Source organism: Propithecus coquereli, unplaced genomic scaffold, assembly GCF_000956105.1.
Source record: "Propithecus coquereli isolate 6110/MARCELLA unplaced genomic scaffold, Pcoq_1.0 Scaffold540, whole genome shotgun sequence".
In the NCBI taxonomy this organism is placed as follows: Eukaryota; Metazoa; Chordata; class Mammalia; order Primates; family Indriidae; genus Propithecus; species Propithecus coquereli.
Window position 1 is genome coordinate 849,679 of NW_012151286.1, and position 26,023 is coordinate 875,701.

At 45.1% G+C, this 26,023-nt stretch overlaps 1 protein-coding gene across 1 annotated transcript in view; it reads left to right on the forward strand.

Moving 5' to 3' along the window:
- Positions 1-24,472, forward strand: part of NUP93 (nucleoporin 93kDa) — a 37,041-nt gene extending 12,569 nt beyond the window's left edge. Inside the window, exons 3-19 of the mRNA XM_012657442.1 lie at positions 3,596-3,670; positions 6,004-6,093; positions 8,025-8,164; positions 11,066-11,198; positions 11,984-12,141; positions 13,250-13,415; positions 13,686-13,779; positions 14,604-14,795; positions 15,664-15,790; positions 15,893-15,965; positions 16,207-16,251; positions 17,744-17,860; positions 18,591-18,709; positions 19,641-19,758; positions 20,209-20,292; positions 21,735-21,863; positions 24,203-24,472. Of these exons, the coding sequence (XP_012512896.1) occupies positions 3,596-3,670; positions 6,004-6,093; positions 8,025-8,164; positions 11,066-11,198; positions 11,984-12,141; positions 13,250-13,415; positions 13,686-13,779; positions 14,604-14,795; positions 15,664-15,790; positions 15,893-15,965; positions 16,207-16,251; positions 17,744-17,860; positions 18,591-18,709; positions 19,641-19,758; positions 20,209-20,292; positions 21,735-21,863; positions 24,203-24,313 (1,971 nt within the window). The 3' untranslated portion in view covers positions 24,314-24,472. The remainder of the gene's footprint in view (positions 1-3,595; positions 3,671-6,003; positions 6,094-8,024; positions 8,165-11,065; positions 11,199-11,983; positions 12,142-13,249; positions 13,416-13,685; positions 13,780-14,603; positions 14,796-15,663; positions 15,791-15,892; positions 15,966-16,206; positions 16,252-17,743; positions 17,861-18,590; positions 18,710-19,640; positions 19,759-20,208; positions 20,293-21,734; positions 21,864-24,202) is intronic.
- Positions 24,473-26,023: the final 1,551 nt, after the last annotated feature.

The following is a 26,023-nucleotide window of genomic DNA, read 5'->3' on the forward strand; positions in this document are numbered from 1 at the left end:
GGGATCCATCGGAGGCATTTGGAACGTTATTCCCACACGGCAGACTGGCACCTGCTTTCCCAGCCCTCAGGCAGCCCCTGGCTGTGGAACTCCAGCTGAGCGTTTGCCGGTTACTCTGCTCGGGAATGTGCACGTACACGCCCTGTTGATGGATAATTGACTTTTTATGTGTGGTGAAATAGCGGTCTGGCCAAGGGTAGCTGAAGGAGAGGTACTTCTGAAAACAAGAGCATTAGGCAAAATTAATTTAAATGGAAATTTGAAGGCTGAAAACCAACTACTTTTTAAATGGATAATTTTAAAAATTAGGTTTTTAGTACTGGAAAATATTTCTAAAGGCTATTCCTGTGTATTTAGCTGAAACAACTGTGTCCTTGAAGAAATGCTTCAGTGCTGTTCTCGTTTTCATTCCCCTGTTTATTCCCCTCCAACTAGGTAACTGGAATTAACAGGCTGACTGCTCTGTTCTTTAGAAAGACTATGGGATCTTCAGCTTTCAGATAGTTCTTTTCCAGAAAAGTGGCTGTCTTTTAATGGAACAGTCCTCAACACAGTGTTACCGGAAACACTCAGAATTAGTTTAGAAGTAGAAAATGCTCTGGTCGGTGGGGTTCCCTTCCAACAAGGAATGTGTGTTCCTTGTAGAAAAATGAGATGCGACTTTCCAGCCAGCACAAAGTAAAATATTTTAGGTCATGTTTCTGCATGTCCCTATCTATCCATTGTTCGTCGTAGGATTCGTTCCTGTGTTAATTGTGGTGGTTTATTTTTTGTTTATAAAGTAATAACAGCAGCGAGTGTTTATTGGCCACGTGTTGGGCACTGTGCCAAACTCTTTTTACCTATTCCTCACAGTAGTGCTGTGGGGTAAAAACTGTTTTTCTCCCCATTTAATCTTCAGTCCAAACCTGCGGGGTGAGTACCATCACTACCTCCATTTTACAGCCAAAGAAAGTGCAGCTTAAAAGAAGCACTATGCTCAAGGTCCTGTTGCTAGTAAGAAGTAGAGCCAGGAGTTCTAACCACTGCTGTCTCTATTGTTCTGTGATGACTGGCCTTGGAAAGAGGCCCTGGGCTGCCCTGGCATGCAGGATAGCATAGTGGCAAAGAGTGCAGAGCGTGGTGCCTGACGGTGGATTCAAGCCAGGGACCCTCAGCTTCCTATTGCCGTGAACTTGGGCAAATTGCTTCACCTTTCTGTGTGCTTTTGTGCCTTCAGATGTAAAGTGGATATGATAAAAGTACCTGCTTCACAGGGTTGTGGCGTTAATACATGGAAATTCAGACAGTGCTCTGCACATAGTAAGAGCTCATTGAATATAGCTATCATTATTATTGTAACTGGGTGGTTTTTATTAATTCTATGTTTCGGGTAGGAATGCTTTCAGCTGTGAATAATGGAAAACTTGAGATTGAGTGGCTTGAATAGGGGTTTATTTTTCTCACCTACCAAGAAATCTGCAGGTGTGAAGAGTGTTGACCTTAATTCAATTATTCCGCAGTGCCGTCAGAGACCCAGTACCTTTCTGTCTTTGTACACCACCGTCTGTGGCACATCCACTTACCTTAGGTTCACGAAATGGCTATAGTTGCTCTACATATCACATTCACATTCGAGGCAGAAAGAAGGGGAGAGAGTTGAAAGGCCATGCCAGCTCTTTCCCCACCTTTATCAGAAAGAGCAGACGCCGTCCCCAGATGCACTAGCAGACTTGTGTTTTCATCTCATTGGCTAGAACTCGGGCACTCCATTCCTGGCTGTAAGAGAGTCTGGGAAAGGGTATATTCAGTGGTGTGTAGGGGCCAGCTCATGAGTTCCTATTGTTAAATTTTCTAGGAATTTGCAATCTAATTGATAGCACCTTGGTGGGAGTATTTATACCACAAAAACCAGCAAATACTACACATCAGGTCCCCTTTCCCAAGAGCTGGTTGTTAAACATTCACCAACACACTACTGGATATATCTAATTCTATTTGCCAACCTGAAAGGTGACAGGGAGTAAAGGTGTGAGAGGTAGGGATTGGGAATGGCCATTGGGTCAGCCAGCCAGCAGCATCTATGAAGATCAGCGAACTGTTTAAGCTCTTTTAACAGCATGGAGATCAGAGCTAAGTGGGATCTCTCAGGATCATCTAGGACAGCCCCTTCCTTGACCGGTGCGAGTCTGAGGCTCTAAGTGGTGTGCTCCAGACCCCAAAACCAGGCATTGAAGTGGCCCTCCTAGGACCCAGGTGTCCTTGATAGCGCAGTGTTCCTTCTCCAGAGTTGAGGGTTTAAAACCACCTTTCTGCCACCTGCCCCTCCCCTAGCCCCTACTCCAGTGCCTGCTTCCTCTAGTATTCCTTTACCAGCTTCACAGTGCTGCGAAGTTTGTCTGCTACCTTCTGTTGGTTTCCCAGGAAGCCTGGTCTTAACTGCTGTACTTCAGATTTTAGAGAATAGAACATTTTTAAAAAGTGAGATAAGATTTATTTTAACTAAGATAAGTTTAAAGAATTTGATCTCTGTTATGCTACAGCACAAACTAACATATTGGAAATTTAGGAATATGCCTAATTTTGATGCGTATTTGTTTACAGTAAGAAATAAGCTTAGCTAAAGATGAACTTTAGTCTTTTAAAAAAGACTGGTAAATTTTTTTCATATACAGTCATGTACTACATACAATGGCGGTCCCATAATGCCTTATTTTTACTGTACCTTCTATGTTTAGATATGTTTAAATAACACCAATACTTACCATTGTGTTACAGTTACCTACTGCATTCAGTACAGTAACATGCTTGTAGGTTTGTAGCTTAGATAGGCTTTACCATATAGCCTAGGTGTATAGTAGATGTCTGCACGACGAAGCACCTAACCATGCGTTTCTCAGAATGCATCCCCATTGTTAAGTGACCCATGACTATATTTGTATCTGACTCTCTCCTTCAGCTGGTAAGCTCTTTGAGGACAGGCTCTCTAGGCTGGCTTGTTTTTGTCCCTATAGAGATGGATGTATACACAGCTGTGCACATGGCAGGCATTTAGCAAATATTTACTGTATGAATGAATGACTGCTCAACTTAGAAGCCAGGCTTAACATCTTCAGATAACAGAAAATTAATCAGCAGCTGTTGTCGTAGTGTAGACTCTAGATTGGAAATGTCTAAATCTGGTGTTGTGACCTATAAACTGTGTTCCCTCAACTGCCTGATACAATTGATGGAAACAGGAGGCCCACCAATGAAAGTGATGGCCTCACAAGTGTGAAGACATGGGGAGGGAAGATGAGGCAGAGAGGGGGCTTGGCATCAAAACCGAACGTTGAAAAGATATGCGTTTCCAGAAACAGTCATTGAGATATCAGTAGGGCTTATCTAGCCTCCTATTATTTTTTAGTTAATCCAGTCCAGTGCCTGCTCTCTTCCCATGTGTTCATGGTAAGAAAGTTGCATTTTATTGAAATCCCTAAAATCATCATTTGGAGGAAATCTTAACTAGGAAACAGACTCCTCACAGCTGTTAAGACAAGGATGTTTATGTGATTTTTATTTCTTCACATGACCGAATACTGTTCTTAACCAATTCTGAACGTGTGCTTATCCACAGCCAAGTTACATCAGTGACGTGGGACCCCCTGGTCGAAGCTCTCTGGATAGCATCGAGATGGCCTACGCCCGGCAGGTGAGGGTATGCTCAAGGAAGACTTAACCCAGGAAAATCCTCTGTGAGCCTCTGGGGAGTAAGAGGGAGCAAAGACTCCATGTGAAGGTCAAACCCCGAAAGCAAGTTGGGTTTTCAGTTAGAGGACTGGTTAATATTTTGCCATATAGGCCACTGAGGAAGTCTATCAAATAGGGAACTAGAATGACTCAGATTTGATTTGGGGAAATTGAAATCTATCCTCTGCACTGACCAAGGCATCTCAGTTTGCATTTCTGGCAATAGCGCTGTGTAGAGTAAAGCCTTGAGCAACTGCACTGCTTAACAAATGGAGTTCTGTATTAACTGAACTGCGTGTTAGGCTGATGGTATTACCAGAAATCCTCCTTTCACTCCTTGCTGAGAGAAATTTTCTACACACTTTTCTGCCTTGTTAAGCATGTTGTATTTAGCACTACTTAATATCATTGTTGTCTTGGAAGAGCTCACGATGTTTTGGGGATCAGGCTTCTGGTTATAGATCATGGCCACGCGATAATGAGGATGTGGCTTGAGGTGCTTTGTGGTAAGCACAGGAACTCCGTTGGACTGAAAATGGAATTGACTTTTTGAATAAAGCAGTGCCAGCTGACCGTGTGTTTTATTGTAATTTGCCACTTGCCCCCACAAAGTATCAAGAAGGGAGAACATTCCTGTTGCTTAAATTGAGGGTAGTGGGCTTCCATCCCCTTAAGATCATCCTGTACCAGAATTGGCCCAGGAACATCGCTCAGCTGTTACCACCTCCCGTGATTCTCTAAGGGGTACACGTCAGTGCCACTTGTGACCCTCAGCAGTACCCGTCTCCTTCCTTCCCTCCAACTTGGAGTGGGGTGGTTGGAGGCAGAAGCAGACAGCAACTGTGGAGGTAAGCAGTGGGCGTGGAACTGTTAGACCCTGTGATCTGTAACACCAGTCAATTAGCCAGTGGAGTTCTGCATTAACTGAATTACCTGGCTGGCTGATGGTATTAGCAGAAGTTCCCTCTTTTACCCCTTGTTGAGAGAAATTTTCTAAATGCTTTTTTAAAAGCCCCTCCCCGTCAGTGTACCATTGCCACTTCAAACAGCAGGCAGCTGAAGCCAGCTCCATCAGCTTCCCACAGATGAGTTCTCCCTCCTTCTGACTCATGTTTTACCACCGGCCTCCATTTATTTCCTTCTGCTCCGGTTTTTAGATCCTATTTCCCCTGCACATCTACACCCTTTAAATTTCACCTTCAGTATAGGGCTGGCTCCCTCCATTGCCATGAAGAGAGGCCTAATGAAATTATAAGCTTCTGAGGAGAGAAACTGTATATCTTCTACATCTGCAAAGACTAAAACTTCATAAAACTAACATTTTATAGCACCTGGGATACCACCACACCATGTTTATGTCTGTTTACATGGCTGTCCTCTCCATTTTAGAGTGAATGTTTATATCCCATGTTGAACACAGCACCTTGCAAAGTGAAGGCCCCTAGTAAATGCTTGTTGAGTGAATAAGCACTACTTTATAGTTTAAAACCATTTTATTTAATCTTTATAATAGCCCTGGGAGCGAAGCGATACCAATGTCCCCCATTTAAAGTAGAGAAAATGAAGGTTCAGTGGGGTCATGATTTGTCTAACCCCTCCTTTGTTCAGTCCTTGGTAGAGCAAAGACTTCAAATACAAAATGAAACCTTCCACAAGAGTAGAGCTTACTAGTTTTTACCATCATTATTTTAGTTCTTTTAAAATAAAATCCAAAGTAATAGTGGCTTTCCCATGCCTTAAAGCTCACATAGGTAGTATTTCTTGAGAAATTTTACCTAAAGACCAGAGATTCTTTCCAGAAGAAATGGATATTCCAAGTGTGCGGCAACTGCTATTCCAACACATGTGGAAGGGACTGTACCCTGACATTCTGTACTCGGTCCATGAGCGCTGGACCAGGGGCCGTTCAGTCCTTTTGCCAGAATTTTACCGAACTTTGCTTTAGTTCTTAGGAAGCAGCAGCCAGAGTCCTTCCATTGTTTCATCTTCCCCTTGTCCTTGCTCTCTGGGACAGAGAGGCACAGAACTGCCTGTGGCACTCCTCCCACTGGACCGCCCTGCTCCCATTTCTCCTGTGTTTGGAGGGCTGGGGTAACAATTATCTTTGGTGTGCTGCCCACAGCTCAAACACAGAGCTGGGGAGCTGGCTAGTGTGGATAGCTCAGCCACTCCGAGGAAGGAAAAGTTGGCTAAAGTTTCTGCTGACCATTTCCTGGCTTCAGAACTGCTTCAGGAGGTTTTAAAAAGAAGTGAAAATAGAAATTGTGCCGTTTACTTTGCTTTTCATCATTTCAGATTTATATCTATAACGAGAAGATTGTAAACGGGCACCTGCAGCCTAACCTTGTGGACCTCTGTGCTTCCGTGGCAGAGCTGGATGATAAGGTAGCGCCCAGAGCTAGCCTAGCCCGGGGAGAAAGCTGGGGCCCTGGGGGCCGTGTTCAGATGGGATTAGCAGCCTGCTGACTTGGCGGAAATGTGCTGCAGAGACACTCCATTCTGTGGAATCAAATGTTAACTCTTTCCAGAATTTTATTTTAAATAATTTTGGGTGGTTTTCTTGATGATGATTTTTTTTAAGTACATCTTCGAAAGGCCCAGCTAGGATCAATTAATGGTCACAATAGTTCTCCTCAAGCTATATTTGCTTTGAAGTCCTGTCAGCCTTTGACTCCCCGCTCACCATTTTTCCTCCTTAGAAGACTAATGGGTCCTTTAACAAGAATTGTAAAGGTGATGCAGTTTTCACACCTGTGAGCCCCTTAAACTTGAAACTTGACTCAGGTGGGGTCTTTGTGAGCATTCTTGGTACACCTACCACTGGTTCCATCACACACACACTCTGTTCTCTCTCTCTCCCTCCCCTTCCTCTCCCTCCCTCCCCCCTCTCTCTCTCACCCCCCCCATCCAGTTTTCTCCCCCAGGGGGCAAAAAATGAACAAAGAGGTGGATGGGTGAGTGGGTGGGTTAGTAGGTGGCTAGGAGGAAAGATACCATGGAAACGAGCACACATACACAGATTTTTTTTTTTTTTTTTTTTGTCTTTTCAAAAATGGCCAGGCGCAGTGGCTCACACCCGTAATCCTAGCACTCTGGGAGGCCAAGGCGGGCGGATTGTTTGAGCTCAGGAGTTCGAGACCAGCCTGAGCAAGAGCGAGACCCCGTCTCTGCTAAAAAAAAAAAAAATAGAAATTATCCGGACAACTAAAAATATATAGAAAAAATTAGCCGGGCATGGTGGCGCATGCCTGTAGTCCCAGCTACTCGGGAGGCTGAGGCAGTAGGATCATTTGAGCCCAGGAGTTTGAGGTTGCTGTGAGCTAAGCTAACGCCACGGCACTCACTCTAGCCAGGGCAACAGAGTGAAACTCTGTCTCAAAAAAAAAAAAAAACCACAAAAATGTATCTAGCTTTTAATTTTTTAAAAATAGCAAAATATAAGGCAAAACAAACAGACCTAAAGAAGAAAATAAGAATTCACCAATCATCCCACCATAGAGTCCATTTGGCTGGATGTTCAACAGTTGTAATTTTTGAGACAGACCATGAGAACAGGCAGGCTTTTCTCTTTTGCTTTGAAAAAAGTGTAAACCTCCTTTTCTCTAAACAGTGCTATCCTGCAAGAATTCTTAAGTTCAGAGTATTGCCAAGGGTTCAGGGAACACATTTTTAAAGAGAGATTTATAGGCGGGAGGATTCTGGGGAGAGGTGATCCCAGCTGTGTGGTGGTAACACAAAGGAAGAATGCCCACTCCTTTCCTGGGAGTGTCTTTTGAGGGAGCGAGTGGGAAGGAGAACGGGAATGGGCCGCTCACCAGATGGGATAAGACCAGTGGCCCCTGGAGAGTCTCTGGGAGAACAAAACCTGTATTATTTAGGTTAAACTCTTATTTTAAGCCTTGAGAAACTCAAATAACCTTGTAAGGACTGAAATGCAGCTCTTTGAGTTTAAACTCCTAGAGCTTTGGATGATTATAAATGTATTCACTCTCTCTTAAGGGATAACCCACAGAGATTCAGTGTTCTTGTTACTTTTGTGTGCTTTTAATTATGTAGGTGGTTATGTCAGACCCGGCATGTAATTGATCTGTAAACCAACTCGGGGCAGGAGCAGGGGTGCCCTTCGGTGGTGGGAACTCTGAAGGCTGACAGGGCAGCGACGCAGCTTCTGCGCTGAGCTTAAGCTTGCAGGTCTCAGACGGCGTTAACCTCACCCCCTCCTCATCCTGCCTTCCTTTGAGATCATAGTGCCATGACGAGCCACGTAACTGCTCCAGCCCTGCAGCATTGTCACGTGCAGTCTCGTTTGTGCACAGAGCATTTCTGACATGTGGACTATGGTAAAACAAATGACAGACGTGTTGTTGGTGCCAGCAACCGATGCCCTGAAGAGCCGCGGCAGCGTGGAGGTGCGCATGGAGTTCGTCAGGCAGGCCTTGGGGTACCTTGAGCAGAGGTAAGCCGGCGGTAGCACGGTGGGGCTGGCTTTCATTGCCGCTGCAGTAAGCTGTTTCTCCGGTCCGCAGTAGCCCTTGGGCTGAGTGCTCTGTAGCTGGTATAGTTTAAGATTTATTATATTAGATTGCACAAGGCTGAGAGGTGTAATCCTGTTTTCAGAAACACTTCCCTACCAGGACTGGTTCTGCAGTGGTATCACATCACACATGTAAAATCACAGTAAGTGGGAACGCTGTTAGACTACTCTTCTCTCTCTCTCTCCGCTCTCTGTCCCTTTATTGGGAGAGGCCATGATGCCATAATGCCTTAGGTCATAATCCTGTTTCCTAACGTGCCTCAGCCGTTGCTCCTTAGGCCCTTTTGCTTTCAGCATTTTAATTTTTACCCCCAGCAATATTACCACCTTCAAACCTTAGGATGGCCCCTAATCTTGTTTCCTTTTGACTCTACTCAGTTAACCCCTATGAGTCAGGGTCCATCCCAGCTGCCAGTGCCTGTGATTTGTGCTTGTGTCTCTTTGCCACCTCCTCACTAATCGGAACTGGCCACTGAAGGGTTTGTGGCTGCGCCCTTGTGCCTTATCGTCCCCTTTAGTAGGACCATGCCATTCATCCTTCCCTGCAGACACTCCTTCCAACTCTGAATTGGCCAGCAGGGGTTGTCATGAGTGTGCAACAGACTCTCTTTATTTCAGAGACAGGGTGCTGGGCCTCTCCCTGCTGGCTCAAGAGGGGAAAGTGAACGCACTTGCTAAGTCGCAGGCCTTTGCCACTGAGCCTCTGCAGCTGCCAGCAGCTTTGTAGTGTGGTCTCCCTTTGTCAATGAAATAATACTTCATTAGGAAGTCATAAGATTTCCTTGTATGTAACTGAGGTAATTCAGAGTTGGTACAGCAGAGAATAGGTTTTTATACCAAATACTATGTTAATTATATAATAGCTACATGAAATGAACACCAACAGACATATCACACTCATTAGCCTCCATTCCTTTTTTATTAATAAGAGAAATCTAGAACTCCAAATGGTTTTTTATTTCCCTAGCATAGGTTTAAAGGGTTTATAAAATAATACTTCAAGCTTTGGCTAAATTTTTGTTATTGGGTTTTGGTGTATTGCTCTTTAGCCATAAAGAATCCAGTGTACGTAGTAGTATATATTTGTTACAAGTCAGAAAAATATGAATCAGAGTTTCTTACACTATATAAAAACCTTCAGGAATTTTTTTTTTTGAGACAGAGTCTCACTCCGTTGCTTGGGCTAGAGTGCCGTGGCGTCAGCCTAGCTCACAGCAACCTCAAACTCCCGGGCTCAAGCGATCCTTCTGCCTCAGCCTCCTGAGTAGCTGGGACTACAGGCATGCGCCACCATGCCCAGATAATTTTTTCTATGTATTTTTAGTTGTCCAGCTAATTTCTTTCTATTTTTAGTAGAGACGGGGTCTCGCTCTTGCTCAGGCTGATCTCGAACTCCTGAGCTCAAATAATCTGCCCACCTCAGCCTCCCAGAGTGCTAGGATTACAGGCGTGAGCCGCCGTGCCCAGCCATTTTGCAACCACCAATATAATAGCTGGTTTAGCAAGGACCATCAATGGAAACTAAAATCATTGGATAAAGGAAAGATTGTGAACAGAATATTTACGTGACCTCAATGTGTTACCCCACTTATTAATTAAAAGGAAATAATATTAAATTATAATGTAGAAATCTGGTTGGACAACACCTTTTAACCAAGTAAATCAAATCTAGTGTTACCAATAGCGAAGCAAACTAATTTTACCTACCTCATTGTGGGACTCATTGGGAAGTGCCAGCATCAGCTGTGTAGAGTTATTGGCAAAAAAGTTGAACCTGAATCAGATCATGAGGAAATGATCCAGCTTGTGAGACATTTTACCAGACAGCTGGCCTCGATTCTTTATAACAGGTCAGTGTCAGCCAGGTGTCATGGTGCACACTTGTACTTCCAGCGACTCGGGAGGCTGAGGTAGGAGGATTGCTTGAGGCCAGGAGTTCGAGGCTATAGTGCACTATGATCGCTCCTGTGAATCATCACTGCACTCCAGCCTGGGCAACATAGTGAGACCCTGCCTCTTTAAAAAATATATATATGTCAGTGTCATGAAAGACAAAAAAAGTGGTTGAATTATCCTAGATTAAGGGAAATGAAAGTGGCATGATAATTGCCATGTATTTCCTTGATTGGATCCAGGATTTAAAATAAAAACAGACTATAAAGGACGTTATTAAGAAACAAATATGGGTTATGATTTAGATTTATGATTTAGTAACATATTAATGTTAAATTTCTTGGTGTCATAATGGTGTTGAGGTTCGGTAGGAGAATGTTCCTAGTTCTTAGCCACGTAGTAAGAATTTACAGATGAGGTACTACCTGATTTATATAATGTTTTCAAATGGTTCTGGAAAAACAAAGCACATATGTGTGTGGATAGAGAAAACATGCACACAAATGTTAAAAATTGATGAATCTAGGTAAAAGGTATATTCATGTTCATTGAACCATTCTTTTAACTTTTTGTAGGTTTGAAATGTTTCAAAATAAAATGTTTGAAAACAATCCACTAGTATTAGGCTGTGAGCTAGAGCAGTTATTGTTCTGCACATCAGCTCTTAATGCATTTGAAGTCCACAGTTGTGTTCCTCTGGGGATTCTTTCGTGTATCAGCAGTGATGAGAAATCTCTACAGTCATCCACTGCCCACTGAATAGATAATGCAGTTTGCTTCATTAACCGTGTACCATTTCCTCTTCTGTGTTGCGTTTGAAGTCCAGGCCCTGCCCTGCAGAGTCCACAGTGTAACGTCATGGATATGGACGTAGATGTATGTGATGTGTATTTTCATTCTCCCCTGTTCTTTCCTTTACAATTTTTCCAGTTATAAGAATTACACCCTGGTGACTGTCTTCGGAAATCTGCATCAGGCCCAGCTGGGCGGGGTGCCTGGGACTTACCAGCTGGTTCGAAGTTTCCTGAACATTAAACTTCCAGCTCCCTTGCCTGGACTTCAGGTACTGGCAACTTTCTCTTTGTGATCACTTACGGTCCCAGATAGGTGTTTTCAGTTAAAATGAGGTTATGTGTGGAAACTGCTGTGTGGAGAAGAGAACAGAGAGGGGTTAGTTAATGAAGGATAGAAGCTGAGAAATCTCTTAGGAGGCTAACAGTGTAGGAGTCCAGGCAGGGTACAGGGGAAAGATGTCATTGAGTTCTGGACATGTTGCACGGACAAGTGACAAAACCAGGTTTAGGATAGGTGAGCTGTAGTATCAGAGTGGGAACAGATCTGCCCCTCTGATCCCTGTTGCCTCACAGTGTTTAATACCAAGATACTCAATAAAAAGTTTATAACCTTCTAGAAACTCCAGTATGGTGATGAAGGTCTCTTATTGGTCAGTGACGTCTTTAGCGCTTGCCTTGTGGGGTTGTTAGGACTGTGTGTGTGCACGTTATCACAGAACACATCACCCGGTCACTGCAGGCCACTGGGATTGCACAGAGAAGCCACAGGGCTGTCTTTGGAGCAGGTGGGGTTCGTAGTGCTTTGGAGGAAAAGCGCTGGAGCCACACTGCAACTTAACAGCTTGCTCTGAACAAATTACTTAACTTCCTTGTGCCTCAGTCTCCTTGTTTGTAAAACAGGGAGGAGGAGGGCGTTAATGGTTCTTACCTCATGGAGTTCTTCTGAAGCTTAAGTGACTTAGTACAAGGAAAAGGGCCTTAGCTGGGTGTCAGCACATCAAAAAGCAGTCAGCTTTTACTTGCTTATTTTGAGCATTTATCTTTCCTCTTTTAGGATGGAGAGGTGGAAGGCCATCCTGTGTGGGCATTAATTTATTACTGCATGCGCTGTGGAGACCTGCTTGCTGCTTCACAGGTGGTTAATCGAGCCCAGCACCAGCTGGGAGAATTTAAAACCTGGTTCCAGGAGTACATGAACAGCAAAGACAGAAGGTACAGTGAATGAGGTGGCGCAGCCAGCAGCAGCCACATGGAATCAAAGGCGTGGCCTCCACTGGTGTTGTTCTCTTGTCCCTGCCTGTGTCCAGAATAAGTTTCTTCTTGGGAAAAAAGGAGGTTAAGAAAGCGAGTAGAACTCTCTTGGGAATAACCAGTGGAAACATTAAAAGAGAGCCCCGTTCTGTCACAATGCCTAGACATGCATGCCTCTGTGCTTGGGGATTTTTCTGTCCCTGTAAGGGAGAGGGACTGTGTTTGGCAGCATGATTTGACTTACTCTATACATCCAAGGCACATCAAGGATTCTTCATAAAATGGGACTTTTTTGTATTATACTTTGTTAACACTTAGTGCTTTTCCGGTCAGCCCACTATGGAAATATGTTGTCATGTGCTTTGTAGCCTAAAGGCTAGAATTAGAAGTTAGTAATCTTGAATATAATCATTGAATTAGTTCACTAAGTGTTTTCTTGCATTAAGGAACTGCTAGGGATTAGTGTTCCCTGCGTTTTGCTAAGGTAATTGGACTTAAGTTCATACTCATACTGAGTTTATATATATGTACATGTATGTACAAGAGATAATGGTTGTTACTCCAGTTGTACTTGTGAAGAATCAGGGATACTTTTGGCAGCATTAATAAAGCCATGTCAAGAGATTGTCTTAAACCACAAGCCCCTCTCTTGCTCATATTAGAGTTTAAAGTAGGGTTCCCTCCGAAGGAGATTTGAATGCAGGTAGTTTATTTGGGAGGTGATCCCATGTGAATAAGGGAATGTGGAGGACAGAGGAGGCTGTCCGTCACTGCTTGAGTGCTGCAGGGGGGTGGAATGGAGTCCTCATCCCCTAGTGTTTCTAACTGCTTCTGCAGGCCTCAGCAACTGGAGAAAGCCAGCGGGCCAAGAGACACAGGTGCTGGTAGTTGCAAGTCAGGTCAAAGCGATGCTACCAAGAGGATGGGGCAGGGACAGTGTGTGTCACCCTAGATGAAGGAAGGCTTCCTAACTCTGTTATGTGATTGGGACCTTGGGTGATTTCAGATGCCCTTGAGGATATTTACTGAGTGTGTGCCTGTCTGTCTGTTCCCTTATGTCTTTATTTAGATTGTCCCCAGCTACGGAAAACAAGCTCCGGCTGCATTACCGCAGGGCCCTCAGGAACAATACAGATCCCTACAAGCGGGCCGTGTACTGTATCATTGGCAGATGCGACGTCACCGACAATCAGAGTGAAGTCGCAGACAAAACCGAGGACTACCTGTGGCTGAAGGCAGGCACTGTTTCTTCTGTCCCTTCCCTCTGCTCATGTTCCCCACACAGAATTTACGTGCTTGATGTATGATGCCAATAAGGTGATCAGGGTCAGTGGATTTCTCATCTCCTGGCCCCATTTTTTGTTGTGTAATTCCCAGGTAATAACCATAGCCTTTAACGCAGCCTCCCACTCATAGCATTCAGCACGGCTACTGAATAGCACAACCTGTGCACGTGGCTCAGGACGTGGTCTGTTCCAATGCATGTGTTTCTCTTGGGGATTTAGTTGAACCAAGTGTGTTTTGATGACGACGGCACCAGCTCCCCACAAGACAGACTCAGTCTCTCACAGTTCCAGAAACAGTTGTTGGAAGACTATGGTAAGAGCCTGGACATGACCACCTTCTCTTCTCTTGTCCACTTAAGGTGACTTACTTAAGTTTTCCTCTGGGAAAATCATCTCTGAACTCTGTCTCTCCTTCAATGCCCCTATGAATCTTCAAGGCAAAACCCAACAAGACCATTTCAGATTCAAGTAGAGGCTATGTGGCCTTAAGTGTGTATGACTTATATGGTCATGTGTAGTCATCTATTTTCTCTAATTCTTTGAACTGCTCTGGTAGACATTTCCTCAGGGAGAGACAAAGAGGACTTAGCTGTTGCTTCCTGGTAGACCTTGCCAGTGAGTGTATCTGAGCACAAAGGAGAGAGAAATACCTTTTCTTCTTTCTTCCCCCTCATTGTTGAGATACTCTGGGAAGAAGATTCCAAATAGCGGTCAGCAGTTATTGAATTCTACATTTCTTTGAATGTAATTGAACTGAAGCTTCTTCGAAATCTTCATTTGTCTCCTTATTGAGTGACTCTTAACAGGGCAGAGGAGATGAACAGTCCCTTTGTGGTCTGTGTTAAGGCCCTTAACTCTGTCTCGCTCCCACCTAATGCAAGCAGTCTGGGTTTTACAGCACGACCCCTACTCGCTAGTCATGTTATGAAGTCTAGAGAAGGTAGAGGAACTGGGTCACATGTCACTTGGCAGTTCACTGTGTCCAGGGCCCCCTCGATTAATTCAGGTTCATACTGGTGCTTCCTTCCTGCCCAGCTAGTCCTGTGGGCACACATCTCTGCTGCCTGGGGGCCAGGGCTGCCGGTGGGCAGCTTCCTTCTGAGTTGGCTTTACCTCCTCTCCCCACCCTGCCCCCAGGTGAGTCCCACTTTACAGTGAACCAGCAGCCCTTCCTCTACTTCCAAGTACTGTTCCTGACAGCGCAGTTCGAAGCTGCCATTGCCTTTCTCTTCCGGATGGAGCGGCTGCGCTGCCATGCTGTCCACGTGGCACTGGTGCTGTTTGAGCTGAAGCTGCTTCTAAAATCCTCGGGACAGAGCGCCCAGCTCTGTGAGTATTCGTGACTGGGTTGGCAGTAGTGTAACCACATCACATTCCGCAGTGGGCAACAGTGGCCACAAAACTGCAGCCAATAAGGATTTGGGCAAACCGTACCAATCATGTTAGAACACTGTAGACAGCTGAGCTTTTTGGATGATTAATGTTAGGATTCTTGTTCCCCCGCCCCCTCCCATTAGTATTCCCTGGCAGGGGTGGTGAGCCTGCAGCCTCAAGGCCAAATGTGGCCCTCCAGATTCCCCAGTGCAGCCCCCCGACCAAATCCAAACTTCACAGAACCAATCCCTTTGTTTGTTCTGTAAAATTAGGATTCAGTCAAAAGGCTGCACTCAGGGATCCAGAAAGCCACACGTAGGGCACAGGTTCCCCACTCCTGCGAGGTGCTGTACAAAGTGCTAGCTTTGTGGCCAGGCTGACTGCTGGAGAATGGTGCAGAAGAAGCAATCCCTTGAGGCATGAGTCAGGTTCCGTTTGGGGCTCTGGCTTCAATGACATGGGAAGCCCCCACCATCCTTTGTGCGTACATGCCTGGGATGAAAGAGTCGGGGGAAGGAGGGGAAGTAAAGATGGATGAGTGGCTGCGGGTTCCTCACAGGTGCAGCAGAGTCACCCCAGGGCACAGGCCGTAATGTGGGTTAGCTTTTCACTCAAAGACCCAAATACTAATAACTTACTGCAAAATGCCGTTTTCTCCACTCTGTGCGTGGGGAGGAATAGAGGACAGGGTGGTGAAGAGGATTGGCCAAAGCTTACATTGGCAAACACTGGCTGGGTTTGTGGATTCAGCTTCCATACTTTCTGAGTCTCGTGGGTCAGAAGGGCAGTGTGGTTGTGACGCATTCTTACCCCCATGGTGTAGTGAGCCACGAGCCTGGTGACCCTCCCTGCATGCGGCGGCTGAACTTTGTGCGGCTACTCATGCTCTACACCCGGAAGTTTGAGTCCACAGACCCAAGGGAGGCCCTCCAGTACTTTTACTTCCTCAGGTAACATTTGCTTCAGCTAGTTTTAATTTCGGCCGTTCTGAGAATGACTATCAGAGACCTCGCGTCCAGACCAGGAACTGAGTTGCTTTTGTTCCCTTGTAGGGACGAGAAAGATAGTCAAGGAGAAAACATGTTCTTGCGCTGTGTGAGTGAGCTTGTGATAGAAAGCAGAGAGGTATGTCTGTTCCCTTCCTCGCCCACAGTGTTCAGTGTACATGTTCTCATGCCCGTGCGACACTGGACGCTTACCTCGGTGTGGCCTAGGGAGTTTTAGGCGTTTGCTTTCAGTCTCACTGTTTTCTAGTTCATGTAAGACTTTTCCCTTCCACCTCATTTTCTTCCCGTCTTTTGTCTCTGAAGAATTTTGGATTATGTTTATGTCTTTGTCCAATAAATTAACTTTTTTTCCTCCACAGTTCGATATGATTCTTGGGAAACTGGAGAATGACGGAAGTAGAAAGGTGGGTTAAATGCATCCCTAGAGAAGTGTTCATTTGCAGTTGGAAGAATAGTTAGATTTTAGGAGTCACAGTACTGTACATGCAAATCTGAACCAAGTTGCTTAGTTTAAAACACGGAAAATTACAGGGCCAGATGGTGACCTTGGTTTTATACACATTTGTAGCTCCTTAAAATATGTTAGTTTGTGATTAGATAACTTTTTTATTATGTTTAGAATATTTGTTCACGCTTGCCAGTTTTTGAGCTGAGGTGGCTACATTTCTGCCATTCTCAGCTCAGAAAACATGCAAGAAAAAGAAATTGATTACTGCACCTACCTCTCCCCAGATAGAAAGTTAGAAGTGCCCTTGACCTCCCGCAAAAGGCAGGGCTCAGAACGCCACGGTGACCTAGAAATGTAGCTGCTCCCAGGAGCCTTAGCAATTCTTGAGATGTGTTCTGCCCGTTGGTCATGATAGCAGAAGAGACAGAGGCCCTGTTGTCAGAGACCAGTCCTCACCCCGACTCTCCCTGTGGCCTTGGCAAAGTCACTTGCCCTCAGGGACTGACTTTTCTCCATTGTAAAAATGAATGGCTTGGACCCAGCAATCTCAAGATGAGCTCACACCACTCACACCATGCAGCTCAGAAAGGGGCCAGTGACAGTGGTGATGACAGTTGCCAGGCACTGCACTGAGCGCTTTGTGTGTAGTTTCTTGTTTAATTGCCACAATAACCTGAAAAGGTAGGAACCGTTATATCTGTGTTTTCCAAGTGAGGAAATGTAGACACAATGAGGTTATTTTCCTCAAGATCACACAGCTAATAAATAAGAAGGGAGTTGGAATTTGAACCCAGTCCTTCTGACCTCAGAGCCTGTGATCTTCACTGATGCCCTCTGCTGCCTCCTGAGCGGCAGGGCCAGGTCACCCCAACTTGGCCGGTGGAGAATCAGAATGGCTAATCCGAGAAGTCACAGTTGCCTTCACTCTCCCACAGTTCCTAAGGCCTCTTAGACTCTCCTGACCATTTGGTTGCTGTTGAGTGGTGATAATGATTTTTTAAAAATGTCCTGATACCATTTGCCATGTATTTTTTCAGCACTGAGTTTCTTTTGCCATCTGTCTTAGAGAGCAAATCCAAAATCTTTCAGATATTTTCTCTAAGCCTCCTGATATTTTTCCCTAGTTCCTACTCATCAGCAAATTTAAAATCATTGATTTCACTGACTCTGGGTCATTTTGGAAAATTAGAAAGCACAGATGTCTTATTGCTGACTCCTCTGTGCTTCCAGTGAGTCTGCCCCTTCATGTGTAGTTTCCTTGGTCTCTTTTCAAAGTTTTAATAGGGCCTTCTAGCTTCAAGAAAGCGAGAGTATGAAATACATGCATCGCCCAGGGCAAGCATTTTCAGTTAAAGTAATTTTGGATCCCATTTGCTCCTCTGTGTTTAAAATAAAAGCTCTGTACTTCCGTCTCTCTCTTCCTCCCCCTCCATAATTTGTCTTGTCAGCCTGGAGTCATAGATAAGTTTACTAGTGACACAAAGCCTATTATCAACAAAGTTGCTTCCGTGGCAGAAAATAAAGGACTGTTTGAAGAAGCAGCAAAGCTTTATGACCTTGCCAAGGTAAAGTGTACCCTCTTCCTCCTCCTGCACTTAACAAATCTGTTGGCCTTTTGGCATTAAATGTACAACCATTTCAAGAGCACCATTGTTCTCCTAGTGCTTAGGCAATTATTGGTCCCGAGTGAGATTCCCATTTTGCAGAATTATTTCTGCCTGTAAGATATTTCTGGCCAAACTAGTGCAATACATTGAAAGGATGTCCTGCAGGCACTGAACTGTAGTCCCACTTGGCAGCAGAATAAGCACCCATCACATTTCAGTGGTGAAGCTACTGGCAAAAATGCCATCGTACTTACCCTCTGGGCAACCACAGACATGCTAGTGAGTATTGTGTGTTAGAGAGTAAGACCACAGCTGGGCATTTTGAGAGAACTAGAATAAATATTTCTACATAAGACCACATGATGACTGCTAATGATTATGTGACCTAAAAGAGATTACATTCTTGTCTTTTATCAGATGAGAAAAGTAGGCAAAAAGGGCTATAAGTCCTATTATTTTTTAATTAAAAATTTTCGTTGAGGTGTAATTATCATGTAGAAAATATATAAATATTATATGTACAGCTTGCTGAATTTTCTATAGGTATCTGTAACCACTACTCAGATCAAAGATACAGAACATTTCCATCCATCACCCCAATAAATTCTCTTTTTCATTTTAGTTATTTAGTTTTTCCTTTTATTCATTATTTTCTTGATGATTTCTTTAATTTTAAAAACTTGAACAGAATGCTGACAAAGTGCTGGAGCTGATGAACAAACTGCTGAGCCCTGTCGTTCCCCAGATCAGTGCCCCACAGTCCAACAAGGAGAGGCTGAAGAACATGGCGCTCTCCATCGCTGAACGGTAAGGCCAAGAGCTGGCGCAGTGGGCCCCTGAGGTGCCACTGCTGCTGCCAGGCCACCCGTGCCCACCTAAGTGCATGTTCAGCTTTAGTAGGTAACAGCAAACAGCTTTCCAAAATGGCTCTACTAACTCACCGTGCCACCAGCCCTACATGAGAGTTCCCATGTCCTCACACCATAACCAGCACTTGGTACTGTCAGACTTCTAACATTTTTGCCAAAGAAGAGGATGTGAAAATGTATCTCAATATTTTAATCGTGCACATTAGGTTTTTCCCCTTTTTTCCACATTAGCTTTAGTTCTGGGCGTTATGCTCATCTACATACTGTTGGATATACTTTTATTAGCCATCTCAAGGGCATTGAGGAACAAAGCTAGTGATGAATGGATGGGGAAATTCTTAGAGGTGTCTTGGCCAGTGTTTCAGAATCTACCTTTCTCCCCAGTCAGTTAACACACTTTAACTAGTTTAAGTTCCAGGCTAAGGCAAAGGATGTTACTTTTTGTGCCCTCTACAGATACTTCTAATAAAGTGATCCAGAGAAAACTGGGTTTGGGATGCTCTTCTGGGCTAACACAAAAGAACATTCTTTGGCAATAAGGTATCTCCACTTAGCAAACAATCCCTAGCGATGGCTGCCGGGACTTTTTCCTATCAGGACCTCCTGCCCTTGCTGGGGATTCGGATGCCGAGATGGTGGTCAAGGCTGGAGAACCGTGCTTCGTGCCAAGTATTTGTAGGTGGAGTCATGCCAAAGCCACCATCAACGCTTGGCCATTTCAAAACACACACCATTTTCCATTCCTTAATTAACCTCACCCAGAAAGTGCAAGAGGTTTTGATGCCTTTTAAAATGCTATCCCACAGCCGTGGATCACGCAGAAATTCATGATGCGCACTTGCTGCCCCCGCCCCTTTTTTGTCTTTCAGGTATAGGACTCAGGGAATAAGTGCAAATAAATTTGTGGACTCCACGTTCTATCTTCTGTTGGACCTGATCACCTTTTTTGACGAGTATCACAGTGGTCATATTGATAGAGCCTTTGACGTAAGTTTCAGGAGGGGGGGTTGAAGCGCAGGCTAACGTACGCCCTTGAAAATTCAAAACACGTCATGGCATTCATTTAAAACAAAGGAGGTGTCACCACTGTGCCTGTTAAATGAAGAAGGACAGGTATAATCTTGGGACTTTCAAGGGGATTTCTGTGTGCTTTTTTTTTTTTTTTTTTTTTTTTTGCTTTTTTCTATTTCCGCTTTAATCTGAAAACAGTTTTCTCAAAGTAATTTGAAATCTCTGAATTTTTTAAATTGTGTCAGAAAACAAGCATAAGAATTAAGTTAGTCAGCAAGTTAGAATCAAAGCCTTTGTGTGTATGAGGGGGAATGGTGTTTTCTATTAAGAAGCCCTTTTGAACATGTTACATGCCGACTGTATGTTCAGGGAGATGAAATGACGTGAGGGCTGTGTCATATGGGGCTGGTTGTTTGTTTTAAACAGATAATTGACCGCTTGAAGCTGGTGCCCCTGAATCAGGAAAGTGTGGAAGAGAGAGTGGCTGCCTTCAGAAATTTCAGTGATGAAGTAAGTCCTTTTCTTCCTGAGTGATAGAATTCTTTTTTTCCCCACTTCCCTAGCTTTTGGTTTTAATATAGCTAACAACTTTAAGCGTTGTAGTTACGGTAATCATCCAGACTGAGTTTTCCAAGGTGGGTCTACTTAAAGAGATCCTAGACTGGCTTTTCTGTGCGTGCACACATCCCCATCGATTGTATAAATTCCCGATTCAGAAAATACAGCCACTTCAGCGATTGACATGTGCTTAGGAAAAGCAGGATTCTGGTTGATCCTGTGAAGTCTGGTTTAATTCTTTTATTACCTACATATCCTAGAGAGCATTTTAGTGCTTAACTCTGATCTTCTTTAAGTAGTTCCATTGGGTACATGAAACACACATCACGATTCACTGCAATCCTCCTCCTCCTCGAAATGCTTTGTCTAAAGAAGCAAATGCAGTGACCAGGGACTAAGTTATCACCCCACAAATCCCAGGTCGCTGTCTCTCTGTAGGGTCTCTAGCATGTTGCCACGGTCTAGCCCAGAGTCCTCAGCTGGGCTGCACACTGGAATCTATAAAAAGCCTCCATGCCCAGGCCTTACCCCGGAGATTCTGCTTCTCCTGATCTAGGCCACAACTCGGACCTCCCCCAGTCGTTCCTCTTCTCTTGAACCACAGATACTCAACTCTAGACTCTATAGACTCTAGAACCAGCTACCTGGTTCTGGGATGTCACTAGTGGCATTTCAGTTTAAAATTATTCCTCATTAAGCACCTGTCTTTTATAAAAATCACACTTTTGTTTTAGAGGAAGAAGTAAGACCAGCTTCTGCACATAAGGAGGGGCACTGGCTGCTGTGGTACACAGTCGGAAGGTCTTGCCCCTTGCTGACCTTCCCTTCACACCTGCTGCGGCTTCTTCCCTTAGCCACTTGTTCCTTTGTTATTTCTTGCCTTTCCTGGATGCGTCCTTCATTGCATCCCAGACTAAAGTAGTGCGCCAGGGCCTGCCCTTGCAGATGCTCCCAAGGATTGTGGTGGGGTCATGCAGGTTCAGCGGAGACAGCCTAGTGGGTTTGAGACAGTGGGGAGTGGTGGGAACTGTGGAGAACTGGCTGTACACCTTCAACCTACTGACGTGCAAGGCCGGATTCTTTAATGTAATCGCTCTGCTGCCCAGATGCCGTCAGCATGCTTTTGGCCCGCTGCCCCTGCCTAGGAGGAATGGCATACAGAAGGGAGCAGGAAGAGTGACCACCTGACCTGAGCAGCATCGTCTGGGGATTGCTCTCCCACTTGACCTTTCAGTGCCATCAGCTCCTTTTTGGTGACTGTGTAGCTCTTCACCTGGCAGCTGTGGGATGTCTTGTGCCCAGGCCTGCTTGGAGCCACCCACCCTCCCTCCACCTTTTTTTGGCCGTGAGGGCTTGGTCCTTTTTCCTTACTGCACGTGTTTCTCTCTGTGTAGATCAGGCACAATCTCTCAGAAGTGCTTCTCGCCACCATGAACATCTTGTTCACACAGTTTAAGAGGCTCAAGGGGACGAGTCCATCCTCGGCGTCCAGGCCCCAGCGAGTCATCGAGGACCGCGACTCTGTAAGATCCCAGCGTTCACGAAACACATTGCTGAGAACCACATGTCTGGTTTGGAATCCCTTGCACTCTTAAGAGACCACATAACCCGAAACTGCTCTTTGCTCCCTGGCAACTGGGTAAATCTTGTGTCAGGAGGCTCTCAGATCAGAGGAAATCGAGCACTTGATGGGATTGCAGCTCTTCTCAAGCCAAAAAGAAAAAAGTGCTAAGTCTGCACATATCACCTTTTAAAAAATCAAACAGAATGCTAATTTGTAGTTGATTCCACAAGAACTTCCTGGTCATTTTAAAATATAAGGTTATTTTGTGAGTCTCAGCTCACTTTCATCAAAAGCGAACACTTTGATCAAAAAACTATATTTTTGATTAACACATTAATTTGATGCAAACCCTTATTTCTCCTCTCATCTGTGTGTCACAGTGACCCTAGGAGAGGTAACTAGGGCAGCATTTATCCCCATCTTACAGCTGAGGAAACTGAGGCCTGGAGTTGAAAAGCATCTTGCTTGCTTTTGTGGGCCCCCAGGCGGTAGGTAGGTGGAGGGGCCATGTCTGGAATCAGGTCTGTCTGACACCTGAGCCTGTGTGCTTTCTACTGCCTGTGGGGCCTCCAGCAGTGCGTGGGTCAAGTAGAGTCTGGGCGGCCAGAACCCTGGGACTCACACAGCAAATGCTGTCTGACTGACAAAAAAGAGCAAAGGTGTTTGACCCAATGAACCCATGAGGTGGAATAGTCCAGTGGTGTTTTTTAAAAATTACTTTCCACTTAATTTTGTATGAGACTCTCAGGACAGTGTCTAACATCTAAACCTGATTTTGTCAGTTAAGCAGCCTGGAAAATCCTGTCTTATTCCTCCAAGGATGTCTGTGGGCTCTCTCTACTGTGACCCCACAGGCACTGCCATAGACAGAACTTCTGCTTAGTGAGTGACAGTAGCCACTTTCACCCTAGGAATGTGGATAGCAGTGCTCGGTCAGCCTGTCCGTGTGTGCACCAGGGACATCTGGTCTGCCACCTGCCCTTGGGCAGACAAGAGCCTAAATGCCAGATGTGCCAGTGGTAGGCCCACTGTGCTTGCCCCTCAGCAGGAATCTGTTTTTATGATGAAAGAAACCCGGTGCAGTGATACCAGTATTGAAATGGTAGGCATTTCCTGGTGCTCTGTGTGCTGCTTACAGGTCAGGGGAGGGCTTGCCCACAGAGCTGGTGGCCACATCTAAAGGGAGCCGTCTGAACGGCACCTTCTGTGTGTGCTTTAGTCTCCCTTTTTAGGGACTTAGTTTTTACATATCACGAATAAAGCCATTCTCCTAGCTTTCTCATAGCCGCCACTCTCCTTTTTCTTTTTCTGAAAGTTAGGGATGGGTAGGATTGAGGGGAAGCTGCCTGCCCAAGAAGTGGTTTCATGGTTTACAGCGAAGTGCTGCCTAGTAATGGGGTGGATCCTTTTGCCTGAACATCCTAGAGCTCATTTAAGGTAACTGAATTAGGCACGAAAGCCCATGCGCTTTTATTCACTTCTGAAGGAAATACAATGGGTATTCTCATCACAAAATAAGGTTTCATTTCGTTCAGACTTTAATAAGGACATACGCTTGCCAATTTGTTGTACGCATCAAATAAAAACGTTTGCCTTTCAGTTTTCTTCTGGAATGGTACTTAAGTAAGCCTAGTAAAGGACCCTTGAGTTTTCCTTAAAAGCCATGTTACTGGGCCAGAAAGGTGTTTGTAGACTCTCCCATTTTAGTTCAGATTTGGTTTAAATTTGTAGGACCATCTTTTTCCCTCCTGGAACAATCCCGGAATTGCGTTAACATTGTTGCCTGGGAAAAGAGGGCCAAGCACGTAAGTCAGGAAGGAAGACGGGAGAAGCAGGGAGGAGGAGAGCTGGATTGGGACTGCACGCAGTCACGGCCTTTGCCTCTGCTGTTGCAGGGCCTCATGGGGGCCCTGGAGACTCAGATCCCCATGGAAGAAGATGGATGGAAACCAGCCAGGAGAGGGGGACGAAAGGCTCAGAAAACTGGAACGGGCAGTTCTTAAGCTCATGGCTGAGTCAGAGCTAGTCAGATGTGTTGGGGCGAGGCGGCTTGCCCGACAAACCCATCTGCCTTTTGCTTGGTAGACAGGCTTGGATGCCTGTGGAAGTGGGGCCCCTGGGAACAGGCTTTGCTCACTCTGCACCAGGCTGGAGGAATATGACAGTGGAGGGTACGATTGTCATCTGCCCACCAGGGCTCTGTCCCCGACACCATGGGGTAGAGGATGGAAGAACGTGGAACAGTGCCCTGACTTGGAAGTTAACTGGTTTTCTTCTCTTCTTCCCTCTTTCTCTTAGCAACTCCGAAGTCAAGCCCGTGCCCTGATTACCTTTGCTGGGATGATACCCTACCGCACATCCGGGGACACCAATGCAAGGCTGGTGCAGATGGAGGTCCTCATGAATTAGATGCCATGCTTTGGGGGGCTCCTGGGACCGCACGCTGTCGGTGCATCAGGCGCATGGGCCCACTAGGGTGGGGTTTCCGGTTTTGTTTCTGTTGTGTTTTGTTTCGTTTTTTTGTATTATGTATTTTTGTCAACAGCAATAAATTTGTTTCGTTTGTATTTCTTTTCAACATTCTTTTATTTTTATTGTTTGTTTTTTTCCTTTGAAATTTTGTTTAAATTTTTGTTTGTGTATCGGGATGAAAAGCTGCCACTACTTCTTGGGCCACAGAACGAGAGGCCCTATAGGCATCTATGATTTAGTTAAACTGACCTTAACTAATTAAAAATCTACCCAGAATGAGCCAGGAAACTAAGCCTTTGGGAGTTACTTTTATTTAGATATAATATTCTATGTAGCACAGTCGTAGTTCATTTTCACATTTTTATCTGAATGTGAAGGTCAACCTCAGCCTTAGAAGATTTAAGATTTGTATGTGAAATATCAAGCACTCCATGTCCTCCCTCTTCTTAGGTGTCTCTTGGAGTCCATGTGGTCCGAGATCATCCCCCAAATTACCTGCTCTGATTGCAGGATTAATCAGCTTGCTGTTCTGTTGCAGTCCCACTGGAGATAAAGGTGAAGTCCTAGAAAAAGTCTTAAGAAAGAAGGTTGCAGGTGCCCAGCTCGAGCTTGAGGAAGAGGTAAACCTTACCGCCTCGCCCCGCTAGCTGTTCCACCGAGCGCCGACTGCCCTGGCTTGCGCACACCTGTCTTCTTTAAGCTCTTCTTTTCCCTTCTCTAGTGGTCAGTTCCTCTGCTTGGATGACCCCCTTTCCCCACTCAGGAAGATAATTGGCTGGGCAAGCTGATGGGTCACATTCTGAGTGTGTGATGTACACAATTCCAGACACTACATGGCATCAGCACTGTGGGTATTTGGTTCCTGAGCAGTAGTTGTCACCCTTCATTGGCTCTATTTCTCTCACCACCTGTCTCAAAGTCCTGGACTAAACTGGACAGGAAATGGGGATAAGCGTTCGGTCCTGAATGGGCCAGCTGGAGCCACGACACACTGCTCTGCTGGCTTGATGGACCACTTCTAAGGCGAGCCCTTTCCCAGGAGGATCCCCAAAGGGCCCCTAGAAGCACTTTTGCTCATAGGGAGAAGTTTCTTTGTCACAGAGTATGGTCACCTTCACCATCCTCTAGTTAAAATAGTTGTTACCTTTTCTTTTGGGAAAGAGTTGATCTATAGATAATGGAGCCATCTGCTCCGCATCGGTTGGATGCCATATTCCATCAAGGCCTGAGGGTCAGCGGGTTGTGTTCTGCCTTCCTCCTCTAGTCCCATCTTGTCACCCTGGAATGCTCCTTCCATTGAGCTTCATTAGAAAGTCTCAGAACATGAGCCCTGCAGGGGACTTGATTTAGCAAGTTGTGCCCTGCTTTTATGCACGGATTTAAACAAATCAAATGATTTAACAATGCTTTTTTAAAAAGACCACTCTGTGGACTTTTGGTAAAGTGTGACTTAATATATATACTTCTTTAATATTAGGTCTTACTTGCAGATAGAAATATAACAGGGCCATAAATGAGAGATGGCTCAAGTTAAATACATATTTGCTCCCGGCTCACCTCTTGTTCGTTATCCCATGAGAATTGCAGTTTTGCCTTTCCTTGCATCATGCAATCCTGCTGGGTCCAAATAGAACTGTGTGCCGGCCC